Raw genomic sequence first — 12,836 nt, 5'->3', positions numbered from 1 at the left:
GAATTTTATTAACAGCCTATGTTTCAACAGATTCTCATTTTGTGCATGTGATTTAATTTCTGTGCTTGAGATGAAATATAGTTTGTTCTGCTCATAACACAATTTTCAAATAATTTGTTTTGTTATAAGAAAATAGTTTCCAATTTCCTGAAAACCATAACTTATGTTTTCCATATGTATTTTAAATGTATGCTCTTGTCATCATGAACTAGGATGTCAATGAGTCATGGATCACAGCTAGTTGCAGTGCAGTCCATTAGTATTATTTGGCACTGGAACATCATCACTACTCATTTCCTAGAAAATCTTCAGTTTTGAATTTGAAGTACAGTATTGTATTAATGTTAATCTAGTTTTATTTCTGTGTTAGCTCTGGTGCAGTGTTGTGAGTGAGTCATTTCTGATATTGATCCCGGATATAATTTTGCAGTCAGTTGTCATATCAAATCTAGTGTTTTACTGTAATGCCAGCATTTGCTTTCTCTAGTGGGAGATTCTTTTGTAATGTACGTAAGGCTGGTTCTTATCAGGTCACTCGTATCAGCATAGAACTCATTGTTTCAGGCAGCATCATGCGAAGTTCAACCAGGACCGTAATCCATTCACATTGAAATTTGCTTAATTGACATTGTTGCCCACACAGAACTTTTGCCATTGTGTGCTTTCAGTTCTGTTCCACTACAGGAGCTGTAAATTTCTATGTGATTGAGATGCAGGAGTGTTGAATTTCGTGCTTGGCGCAAGGCATGATACTGTGACGATAATTTTTATTTATGGGAAAAACTTGAGTTATAGATTAGTTTTAAAACTATGTTGTTATTTTTTCCCTCTCAATAACTATGGCTGTGTTCACTGTTTTCTCATTAGTAGCCACCATTCTGTTCTATCTATTCAGCATGAATATTGCTCCAGTTGACAGGATTATATAAGCAGTCTGTGGTGCATTACTTTTCAAAACACGCCCCTGAGCTAGAGGGAGCTCACATGTGTCAGCAGTGAGGAGGCTCATACCTACTTCATTGCAAAGACAAAAGATTTGCTGCAGACAGCAGTGAACAGAATGGCAGAGCCACTGAAGTAGTGTCACACCATAGTCTGGAGAAGAGATTTATTGCCATTCAGTGCTACTTGTGACAAGTTGTCTAAGTGAAGGCCAAATCTCATTGCCTGCTGTTGTTTAGCAGCGGAGGACGCACAGAATGGTTTGATGCTTGGTCGCCTTCCGAAATGACTAGCTCTGTCGTACTTGATTGGACATGTAATGCCATGCAAAAAGCAAGTTTTCTTAACACTTTAAGTCTCAGGTGCCGAAATTTGACAAAAATCCCATGTTAATGAATTATGTAAGTTGAGAGGAAATGGATGTCATAGCAGTTAAGGCTCTGGATTTGCATTTGGATGGAATTGGTTTCATATCTGTAACTGCTCCACATTTTGTAGGTTTCCTGGTTTCCCTAATTAATTGAAGTTAAGTCCAGGGTGGTCCCTTTGAAAAGGAGGCGGCAGATGTCCTTCCCTAATCCAGCACAATATGAACATGGGTTCGTCCACTGTGATATTGTCAGTGGGATATCAAACCATAACATTCCATCCTTTCTCTTAACAGAGGGTCTTGCAACATGTCCCTGTGTCATCTGTTCTTTGTACCCATAATTAAAATACATTTTTTTATATGCCAGGAGTTTGTAAAGTTTCAAAAATAACAGTTGTAATGTCTATCTTATGGAATTTGTTGCTTTTTAATAGCCAGCTAACATTCAGTGAAGAAGCGGTGACTTTGAAACAAAAACTGTTGATGCGATACCAAGTCGAAACACTTGTATCAGTCTTTGAAGTACTGATTGGAAAATTTGTCAGTGGTGCAGTCAGTGACCTTTGTAGGCAATGGGCAAGTCCTTTTCAGCCTTTGTATCCTATTAGCAACACATTTAGTTTTTTTTTCCAACCATGCCTTGTGCAATGCAAAAATAGTCACAACTATTTATTTTGTACAAATTTATTAGGTAGATGCACAAAAATATGCTGCAATTTCTTGTGGATTGTGTGTGTCTTTTATTAGTAGGCAGGTGTTCATGTTGTTGTATTTAAGATATCTAACTTGGATTGTCAATTAATCTGTGTTTATTATTGTTGCTATTTTCAGATAGCTGGTTATGATGTAGACGGAACTATTATCCTCACAAAATCTGGTCGTGTCTTCCCAAAAGACAATGATGACTGGAAAATATCATTCATTGAGGTGCCTGGAAAACTGAAACATTTGTGGAGTTCTGGCTTTAAAATAGTATTTTTCACAAATCAGGCTGGAATTTCTAAGGGGAAAGTGAAAATTGAAGATTTCAAAAGTAAAATTAGAAACATTATTTCAAGGCTTGGTGTTCCAGTGCAAGTTTTTATATCAACTGGGAAAGGTATCTACAGAAAGCCAGCACCTGGCATGTGGAATGTTTTAGTCGAAAAGGTAGGATCCAGTTTTTTTTCCTGTGGTCATTTGTGTATTAAATATTATTGGACAAGGAAGTTATTTGATGTGATGTGGGTACCCAAACACTTGTTATGATTAAGTATAAGTATCTGTAAGTTGTACTCTTTTGTTAATTCAGCCATTACTGGAGGGATTCATTTCAAAGACCTGTTAATTAATGCAAACAAAATGCACTATAAAATATTAAACTTGCTTTCGCGAAACTGTAATTTCACTATACAATCAAACAACATAGTATGCCTAGGAAAGGTAAAGATGCTTTCATGTCCTCAACCCAAAGATTTGTTTGAAGACCACAGTGCTTACAGGCTCTTGCTTTTGTACAACAGTTACAGTGAGACCTACAGTTTAATGTGGATTCTGAACCACTATGCATCTTAGCTTTCTTCACTGATTACAATTATGCTTTAGAAAATAAAAACTGTTATGCTGGTCCAACATGTTGCTGCAATCTTTTGTAACACTTGCTCATCCTTCTTTGCAGAAGTGTCTGCTCAGTTCCCAATATTCCCATGAGTTTGATCGTTTCAGTCGTAAATGTTGCCAAACATACCAGGATAAACTATTTTCTTAAAGTATCTTCATAGGATGAAAGCCATTCCAGTGAGGTTGTGAGAAAGCAGCAGCCAAGGAAAGTCCTGGTACAATAACAAGAACAACTACTGCATAGAATTAACAGACAAGAAATCATTCTCGTTTGGAGTGGTGTTTTACAATATCATGTTGTCTCCTGTTGTTATGCCCACTTAACTGCTTACATGATTTGAAGTTCGGACTGGACGAACTTTTAAATGATTTTGTAAAATTTGCATGAGACTTCCAAGATACATTTGTAAGATTAAGGCGTGAAGACATCCAGAGCAAATTGGTGTACTGAATATTAACCTAGAAGTGCTTGATGTTTTCAAATTTTCTCACATTTCGGCTTGTGTGTCATGTATTACTGTTCTGATATCTTGCAGCTGTTTTACCCATCAGGTTACTGCTTTGTGAGGTTGAGTCTGCTCTACACTATTTTTCTGAGTGGATATAGGAACTCTGGAGTCCTGTTTGATAAATTCATTTAGACAAATATTCATTCTTTCATACGGCGTCTCTCTGTGGCAACCTACTTCAAAGTTTACTGTGTAAGTAGCTGTGCATTTAATTTTCTGCCAGCTAACAATGATGACCAATGATAATAAACAGAAACTGGTCATCAAAGACCTGTTTTAATTGCTTTTGACATTTTTAGTATATTCTTAGAATCTTTTGATCCATTTGTTTTATCAGTCATTCACTGTAGATGATAACGTCGCAACAGTCACCTCAAATTTTATTGGCTTCACTTATGTCTATGTTTAACTATCTAGCTAAATTTAGCAGGTGGAGAAAAGCAGAAAATTGTAAAACTGCTAGCTATTGTAACCAAGGTCAGAAGAGTGAAAAGTGTTGAATGCAAAGAAACTTCTATGGCTGAAGCTTAAGCTCAAAGGAAATGTTTCGCAGAGCCTCAAGTCAGTTGGGACGGAAAAATGCAATGTGAGTCTGACAGCAATTTATGTGTACTGAGACATGCTACTCCTCTCCTATACATTGATTTCTCAGAATATGTCAAAACCACTGGCAGCAAAGAAATTGGCCAGCAGTTGCCTGCATTATCTCTCTCTTTCTCTCACCAATTCGTGCATGAGTATTTCAGTCTGTCAGGGAACAGACCACGCATGAGAGACGCATTGTGCACATGACTGAGAAAAGAAGTTTGTATGGTGCACTCAGCTGTATAATCCTCCTTGAAATTTCATCATAATCATGAGTGTCTGTGTGTCTGTGCTCTGTAAAGGGGTAGTCTTCTTTGAACAAGTGGAAAAATATGTGATTTCAGGATATTTTTTATTTTTAAATAAAATAAAAAATAATGCTAAATCTGAAACAAAATAATTTTGTGGAAATCATTTTCAGTATATTTTGTATCAGCATACATAGGATAGTTGAAAAATGTTAAGTTCTGTCAAAATGGTGATGCTTTGAAATGAATGTCTTTTCAAGATATCGCAAAACTTTTACATTCACTGATAGAGAATTCAATCTAGAATGCCAGCATCAAATTCTTATCAAAATCATGTGTACCATTTTAAAATTATCTTTCTCGCCAACTTGAACAATGTGGTTTTGCGAAAAACGTGTTTAAAGTTTTAGTTGACATTTTGTTGTTGTTAAGTTGAGTGTACCTCTAGTCAGTGATCCTTGGACCATGCAACAATCCTTCTTGATCCAAAAGGAGATCCTCCTCCATCTCCTTTGTGACCGAGGTGGTCTCGTGGGCGTTTTTGGCATGTTTTTCTGTCATCCTCTACTCTGCTCGCTCGATATGCTTCTTGTCAGCTTTTGTGCAGAAGTTGTAACAGGCTGGTCCACTCTCAAGTTTGAGCATGTTTATAATTTCAGTAATGTCTGTTATGCTGATATTGAAATTGGATGTCGGTTGGTTTTCGAAGACACTTTTTCACAAATCGCCTTGTAACTCAAAAATTGAGTTGCTGGCGAACTTTGAATGAATGAATAAAGTAGACGTCCCAGAGAACATTTTAAGCAAAAATAGTTTTTAAATTGTCAAAGAGGACAACCCCCTTATTGATGTAATAATTGATTCATCTTTGTCTTTGCTTTTTTCCTGTAGCTGCGGTTGTCTCAGAACATTAGCACGTAAGAATTCTGCATATTTACGTGTATCAACAAAATTTTGATGTATCTTTTTGACTATTGACAAGAAGTGATTATTAAATATTTTGTACAACTCTTGTGGATCACTAACAGTTTCATTTTCGTACAGGAGTCGTGTAATGTACTGAGAACCCACATTCTGTCCTGAAACCACTCACAGTTGACTGTATTTTGTTCTGAGAGCTATTTATTCTCTCGGTGTAATACATTGTTTTAGCCTGTTTGAAGGTGTTGTTCAGCACTATTGCTGACAGCATTAGCTTTTTCTTAAAATAACATCTATTTCCAGAAGAATCGGGGGGGGGGGGGGGGGGGGGATAATTCCCCCAGGATGCTGTACACATCATCGTCAAGCGGATTCAATCCACAGGAAATTCTTTTCCTTCATGCAGTAAGCAATTGTGATGTGATTGAATCCTGCTTGGACAAAGGAAGATGAAAGTCAACACCATATACAAGAAAAACCCTTGATATTTTCAGACAGCCAGAGACAACAGCATTCCAAATTTCAGAAGTATGAGAAAAGTTTCTTGTAATATTGTAGAGTGGAGATGAACAGAGATATGGTGGACAATCTCTGCCACCAACTGTTCTCTAAATCTGCAGCAAATCCCTAATTCCAACTTGTGAGACTGTCATCTACTCATGATGCCGCCCAGTACCATTCTTTTCGTACCTTCCTAAAAGTACAAACATGGCAAGGTAACAAAAAGATTCCATCAGTTTTGGGGTGGGTGCCAACAAAAGGGGGGGGGGATACCCATAACTACAGCTAAATGTGCTGCTCCAAACTCTTTGCTGGAACTGTGTGGAGGAGTGTAGCGCAGGAGATGGTGACTGCAAACCAAGCAGGACTCCTGAACTCTGCCATGGACAAACATTGTTGTGGTCATGTATGCGAGAATTCATTCCTGCTGGATCTCAGTGAGGAGGATGGGATGTCAGCGAGGCGGATGCTGAGAGGAATTGGGATGTGGTGAAACACCAACCAGTGAAATAATTTTAGAGGAAGAAAAAGTTGATGCCCAGTTTGACCAAAGGGGCCAAGGTGTTAACTTTTGAATGTTCTTGTGTATTCTGTTAAATATTGTTTCGTTTCTTAGTAGTTATAAGGAAGGGCATAATATTAAAGAGGAGCTCATAGCTGTTAAACTTAGACTTTTAGGAGCAGCTGCCATGAAAAGCTTGCATTTTTTGCCATTTTTATCCAGCATTAGCAGAAATGAGTATCCCGTTAACTGTAGTGGTGGGGAGAGCATTTGTTGATGTTCAGCATTGGCCATTAGAGGCACTTGCCAATATGCTTTAAATTTCCAAAATTTGACAGTTTTTCAGCTACTCTCAAATTAGTAGAGGTTTCTGAAAATCGAAAACTTGAATACTATGCTACACACCACCTGCAAACATGTGCTAAAAGGTCAAAATTCAAACCTTTTGTAAGATCCAGGTGCCTGCCAACGGGACTGATACACATTTTCTGTGGTTTTTTACATTCAAAATTGTACATTTTTAAATATTCAAATAAATTTGTTAGTATTTGCACCATGTAAAATCTAATAAAAACATGACAGAATATATTTGCAGCTTTTTTTTGGGATAGGTCTTCCTTATAGATTTCTGCATCAATAGCAAGAGTTACAGCACACTTCACTGGGGCACATCTGAAACTGCTTCCACACCTGTTCATGACTTTCCGTCCAGGATAACATGCTGCATCCTTCATAGCAAGAAATTATTAATGCAGTAACAGCTACACTTTTGTTAGTAAGCATTGATATGGTACTGGGTGAAATACTTTTTGGAATTCAAGAAATACTGAATCTGCTGGACTGATTTGATCTGTGACTTTTGGGATGTGATGTGAAGAAAGAGTGAGCAGGGTTTTGCATGACTGATATTTTCGGAATCCATGTGGTTGGCATGGAGAAGGTCGTTCTGTTAGAGATGCCTCACTATGTTTGTGCTCAGAATATGTTCTGAGATTCTACAACAGATGGACATTATTTTTTGGGGATCACTTCTACTACCCTTTTTGTACATGGTTGTAATCTTGGCTTCCTTCCAGCTACTGGGCAGAGTTTTTTGTGTGGTAGATAAATGCTATATTAAGCCTAAAAAAAAGAGGGTAATTAAGCTGAAAATTCTGAAAAGAATCTTTTAAAAAGCCCATTGGCACTTGGAGCTTCATTCCATTTTTTTGGTTTCACTCTTTCTCAGTGCCAATGACAGTGCTTCACAAGAGGAGACAAAAGTCATGGGATAAATCATAATATTGTGGCAGACGTCCCTTTGCCCAGCATAGTGCAGTAGCTTGATGTGATGTGGACTCAAAAAGTTGTTGGCACTCCTTTGGAGATATATTGATCAATAATTACAGAAGTGCTGTCAGGGCAGGATGTTATGCATGAACCAACCTCTCGATTATGTCCCATAATTGTTGATGGGGTTCCTGTCGGGCAATCTGTGTGGCCAAATCATTCGCTCGAATTGTCCAGACTTTTCTTCAAACCAGTTGCAAATAATTGTGCCATGATGACGGCATTGTTGTTTTGGAACATGAAGTAGCTGAATATAACAATTTCCAGTCAGTGATTGGTTCACTTGGACCAGAGGACCCATCCATCCCATGTAAACACAGCCTACACCATTATGGAATCTGCAGCTTGCGGTCTAGCGGCTAGCATTGCTGCATTTAGATTGCGGGGTCCTGGGTTTGATTCCCAGCCAGGTTGGGGATTTTTCTCTGCCTGGCGACTGAGTGTTTGTGTTGTCCTCCTCCTCCTTCTCATCTTCATCATCATCATTATTCATGGCAGTGAATAGATTGGATTGTGTACAAAATTGGATTGTGAAAAAGTTGGGACTATGTACAGGCACTGTTGACCACACAGTTGAGTGCCTCACAAACCAACCATCATCATCATACACCATTATGGATCCACCACCAGCGTGCATAGTGCCTTGTTGACAACTAGGGTTCATGGCTTCATGGGGTCTGCACCACACTTGAACTCTACCAACTGAAACTGGCACTCGTGTGACCAGGCCATGGTTTTCCAACTGTCTAGGGACCAACAGATATGGTCATAAGCCCAGGAGAAACATTGCAGGCAATGCACTCGTCTTTGTTGTGTGCTGTCATAGCCCATTAACACCAAATATCACTGTGATGTCCTAACAAGTACATTCGGCCTATGTCCCACATTGATTTCTGTGGTTATTTCGCACGGTGTTGCTGGTCTGTTAGCACTGACAACTCTATGCAAACACTGCTGCTGTTGGTCATTAAGTGAAGGCTATTGGCCACTGCATTGTCCATCTTGGGAGGTAATGCCTGAAAGTTAGTGTTCTCAGCACACTCTTGATTCTGTGAATCACAGAATATTAAATTCCCAAACAATTTCTGAAATGCAGTGTCCCATGTGTCAAGCTCCAACTACCATTCCACATCCAAAGTCTATTAATTTGTGTCATGCAGCTATATAATCATAAGTGACACTTTTTCACTTGAATCATCTGAGTACAAATGAAAGCTCTGCCAATGTACTGCCCTTTTATACCCTGTGTACAACCATTTGTAAATGTGCTTATCACTATCCCATGACTTTTGTCAGCTCAGTGTAATATCTACACCACTCATTTTTGCATTGGTACAAGAATATGAATTGTGGGATAATACTCTTTTGATTTTCATTCGGAAATGAACATCTTTAAAATGAGTTCAGCATTTATTCTTTTGATTGGCTACTCTAAAATTTAGTTCCTGTGTTATCCATGAGTGTCTCAACACTAACGTTGGTGCAACTGACATCTTTTGCAAATGACCAGAATTTCAGTTGGTTTTGTGAGGGATCTTTCGATGAGATTGCTGTACGGTAGTTATTGGAGATGTCACACAATGCCCTTTTGACAGACAAATGGGTTTCATTTAGCAGATTTCCATCTATAGCCCCATGGTTTTATTTACACCTATTGTGCAGTAGTCTGTTCCTTTAGAAGTTTCTTTAAAGAGACTGTATACCACAGAGAGCCTCTCCCATCACGAACTGTTCTATCCAGTGTGTGTTCAATTATTCTTCAAAACCTGAGGCACAGCTCCTCTACATGTTCTTGCTGTGAGCTAAACATTTAAAGTTCCTCGGTGAGACATGAGACTTCTGCCCCTTTATCTAGTGTGTTGAGCATATAAATCTCCCTCCTTGCTGTAGTTGTTCCTTGCACTTTGGTAATCATTGTTGTTACAACCACCTCACAGTCGCTGATACCATCTTCAAAGTGGACATCGTAAAAGAGCACAGGTGTATTTTTATATTACATCACTAATGGGCTTACGACTATCTCTCGAGCTAGTTTTAAGGCAAGACATGTAATATAGTTTTGTAAGATGTCTGTGATGACATCACTTAAAAACAGTAATTATCACAATTGGTTATATTTTGAAAAGTACAGATTGCTACTCATATAGTGGAGATGTTAAGTTCCAAACAGGCACAACAAACATGCTGCTCAATAATAAACTTTCAGCCAAAAGGCTTTCTGCTAAAGTAGACAACACACCCCCATTCACAAAAGCACAACAACACAGGGGGAGCATACAGGAACGTGGTGGGACAGGGTAGGGCAGCTACATGCAGTTGGGAGGTTAGCAGAGGTGTGTGGAGGGGGGGGGGGGGTGGGAAGGGAGAGAAAATGGAGAGAAGTAGAGAGACTGTGGGTGCATTGTTGGAATAGAAAGCTGTGTAATGCTGGAATGGGGGATAGGTGGGCAAAGGGCAGTGAATAATGAAGATTGAGGCCATGGGAATTATGGAATGTGGGATGTATTGCAGGAAGAGCTCCCACCTGGGCAATTCAGAAAAGCTTGTGTTGGTAGGAAGAATCCAGATGGCACATGCTGTGAAGCAGTCATTGAAGTGAAGCAACTTGGTAGTCCAGCTGTCTCATTCATGCAGACAGACAGCTTGTTGGTTGTCATGCCCATGTAGAATGCTGCGCAGTGGTTGCTACTTAGCTTTATCGATCACATGACTGCTTTTACTTGTAGCCCTGCTTTTGATGGGATAAGCAGTGCTTGTGACAGGACTGGAGTAGGTCGTTTTGGGAAGATGTATGGGACAGGCCTTGCATCTAGGTTTATTGCAGGGACATCAGCCATGAGGCAAGGGGTTGGGAGCAGGGGTGGAACAGGGATGGGCGAGGATATTGTGTAGGTTTTGTGGGTGCCAGAATATTTCTGTGGGAAGGTTGGGAAGGATAGTGGGTAGGATATTCATCATTTCAGGGCACTACGAGAAGTAATCGAACCCCTGCTGGAGAATGTGATTCAGTTACTCCATTCCTGGATGGTACTGAGTCACGAGGGGCATGTTCATTTGTGACTGAACTGTGTTACTGTGGGAGGTTGTGGGTGACTGGAGAGCTAATGCATAGGAGATCTGTTTCTGTACAATGTTGAGAGGATAATTTTGGCCTCTGAAGGCCACAATAAGATCCTTGGAATATTTGGAGAGGTACTGCTCATCACTGTAGATGTGATTACCACCAGTGTCTAAGCTGTATGGAAGGGACTTATTGGTACAGAATAGGTAGCAGCTCTCTGAAGTCGTGGTATTGATGGTGTTTGGTAGGTTTGATATGGACAAAGGTACTGATGTAGCCATCTTTGAGGTGAAGGCCAACATCAAGGAAAACTACCTCTGAAAGCAGTCGTGTGATCTACAAGCTAAGCTGCAACCACTGTGCTGCATTCTTCATGGGCATGACAGCCAACAAGCTGCCTGTCCGCATGAAAGGCCACCAACAAACTGTGACCAGGAGACAGCTGGACTACCCAGTTGCTGAGCACGCTGCCCAACACAACATTCTTCCCTTCCATGACTGCTTCACAGTCTGCACCGTCTGAATGTTTCCTACCAATACCAGTTTTTCTGAACTGCGCAGGTGGGAGCTTTCCCTGCAATATATCCTACATTCCCATAAACCCCCTGGCCTCAACCATCATTAGTCACTGTCCTTCACCCAACTATCCTCTTCCATGCTTCCACTCCAGCACTACATGTTCCACCAACACACCCACTGTCTCTTTACTTCTCTCTTTTTCCATGCATTGGGTGTATAGAGTTAAGAGAGCTGTACACAAGGAAGTGAGAAAGCCAAGAAGACTGGAATAAGTGAATAATTGTACCTGTCTTCAAGAAGAAAAGCCCAGAGGATGTAAAAAACCTAGAACCTTACACTTATGTCATTGTGAAAAAAAATTGTGAGAAGAGAGGAAAGTGAGGTGTGAGCAAGTGAAATGCAATTTTTGAGAAGTCGGATAGGTGTAATGAAAATGGATGAGAAGAGAAAATGTTTGGAGGATAACAAACAAGGAAGTCCTACAACAGAAGACAGAAACCAAGAGAGAGGCCAAATGACAAGTGGCTAAAAGGAGTGAAAGAAAATAAGATATATGTGTGTGTGTTTTTAAAGTATTCACAACAATAGGATATCTAAGTTTTAAAACTCTGTGTAGATGAATTATTGTGTTTTAGATGCTGTAGTACCTATTTTCTAAGTGAACAAAAAGTTAAATAGACTCTCTTTTGTTGTTGTTGTGATGGTGGTGGTGGTGGTGGTGGTAGTCTTCAGTCTGAAGATTGGTTTGATGTAGCTGCCCACACTAGTCTGTCATGTGCAAGCCTCTTCATTAGTGGTTAATTGCTCTCCCCATTTGAAACTGATTTCGTTATTCATTCCTAGGTCTTCCTCTGCAGTTTTTACCTCCCCCCCCCCCCCCCCAACCTCTTCCATGCACACACTTGCCTCCATTGTCAGATTAACTATGTCTTGTGTCAGGTTTTTGTTATGTTAACTGACCCCTTCTTTTATTTAGTTACTTTGTGCCATAAATATCTTTTATCCCCAGTTCAGCTCAGTACCTCTTAATTAGTTACTTGATCTACACACCCAATTTTCTATGATGCCTCATTTAAAGAACTTATTTCATTTTGTCTATACTGCTTGTCACACACATTTCATCTCCATATATGACTACACCTGAGAAATATACCTTCATGAAAAATTAAGAAAAAAACTGCCTAACACATAAATTTGTAATCAATGTTTATCAAAAATACTTTTCTTGCTATTGCTAGTCTGCAATTTACATCCTGTTTAGTACAGGTCATCTGCGAGGGGGGGAGGGGGGGGGGGGCAAGAAAGGGTACGAGCCTCACTCTTGGAATCTGGATCTAGAACATACCTGTGTTTTTGTATTAATTGGAGATTTTTCATTACCTTTTAGAAATGATTGTTGCTTTACTAAACTTAAGGTTTAGTCTATTTAGCCATTATATTGATGTTCTTAGCAACCGGTACATAATTTGGGATTGGTTGCTTGTCTTTGTTTGTTTTAAATTGTACCATTTATTTTGGATCAATGCTGAATTTGGTGCCAACCTACAATGAAGACATAAAACTCTTCTTTACACAACAGTACCAAAGCAAGAGTCCCTAAACTTGTGCTGTTTCTTGCTCACACATGCCCTTATCACTTTAGAAAAGTGAAAATCCAGCACCCATCACATAGTCAGTCGACAATGTGCTGAATACCTCTCTCCTCATGATCAATCACAGTACACCTGGCCAACATCTGTAAGCAATTCTC

At 39.5% G+C, this 12,836-nt stretch overlaps 1 protein-coding gene across 4 annotated transcripts in view; it reads left to right on the top strand.

The window, feature by feature from the left end:
* LOC124616771 (bifunctional polynucleotide phosphatase/kinase) overlaps positions 1-12,836 on the top strand; it is a 79,554-nt gene that overhangs the window by 12,085 nt on the left and 54,633 nt on the right. For all 4 annotated transcript variants that reach the window (XR_006979881.1, XM_047145160.1, XM_047145159.1 and 1 more), the window contains one exon: positions 2,144-2,461. Coding sequence is in view for 3 of the 4 variants with exons in the window: in XM_047145160.1 (XP_047001116.1) it covers positions 2,144-2,461 (318 nt within the window). In the remaining variant the exon portion in view is untranslated. The remainder of the gene's footprint in view (positions 1-2,143; positions 2,462-12,836) is intronic.

The sequence above is a fragment of the Schistocerca americana genome, chromosome 5, assembly GCF_021461395.2.
Source record: "Schistocerca americana isolate TAMUIC-IGC-003095 chromosome 5, iqSchAmer2.1, whole genome shotgun sequence".
NCBI classification, from domain to species: Eukaryota; Metazoa; Arthropoda; class Insecta; order Orthoptera; family Acrididae; genus Schistocerca; species Schistocerca americana.
Note: the sequence above shows the minus strand (reverse complement) of the source record. Positions and strands in the feature narration are given on the sequence as shown.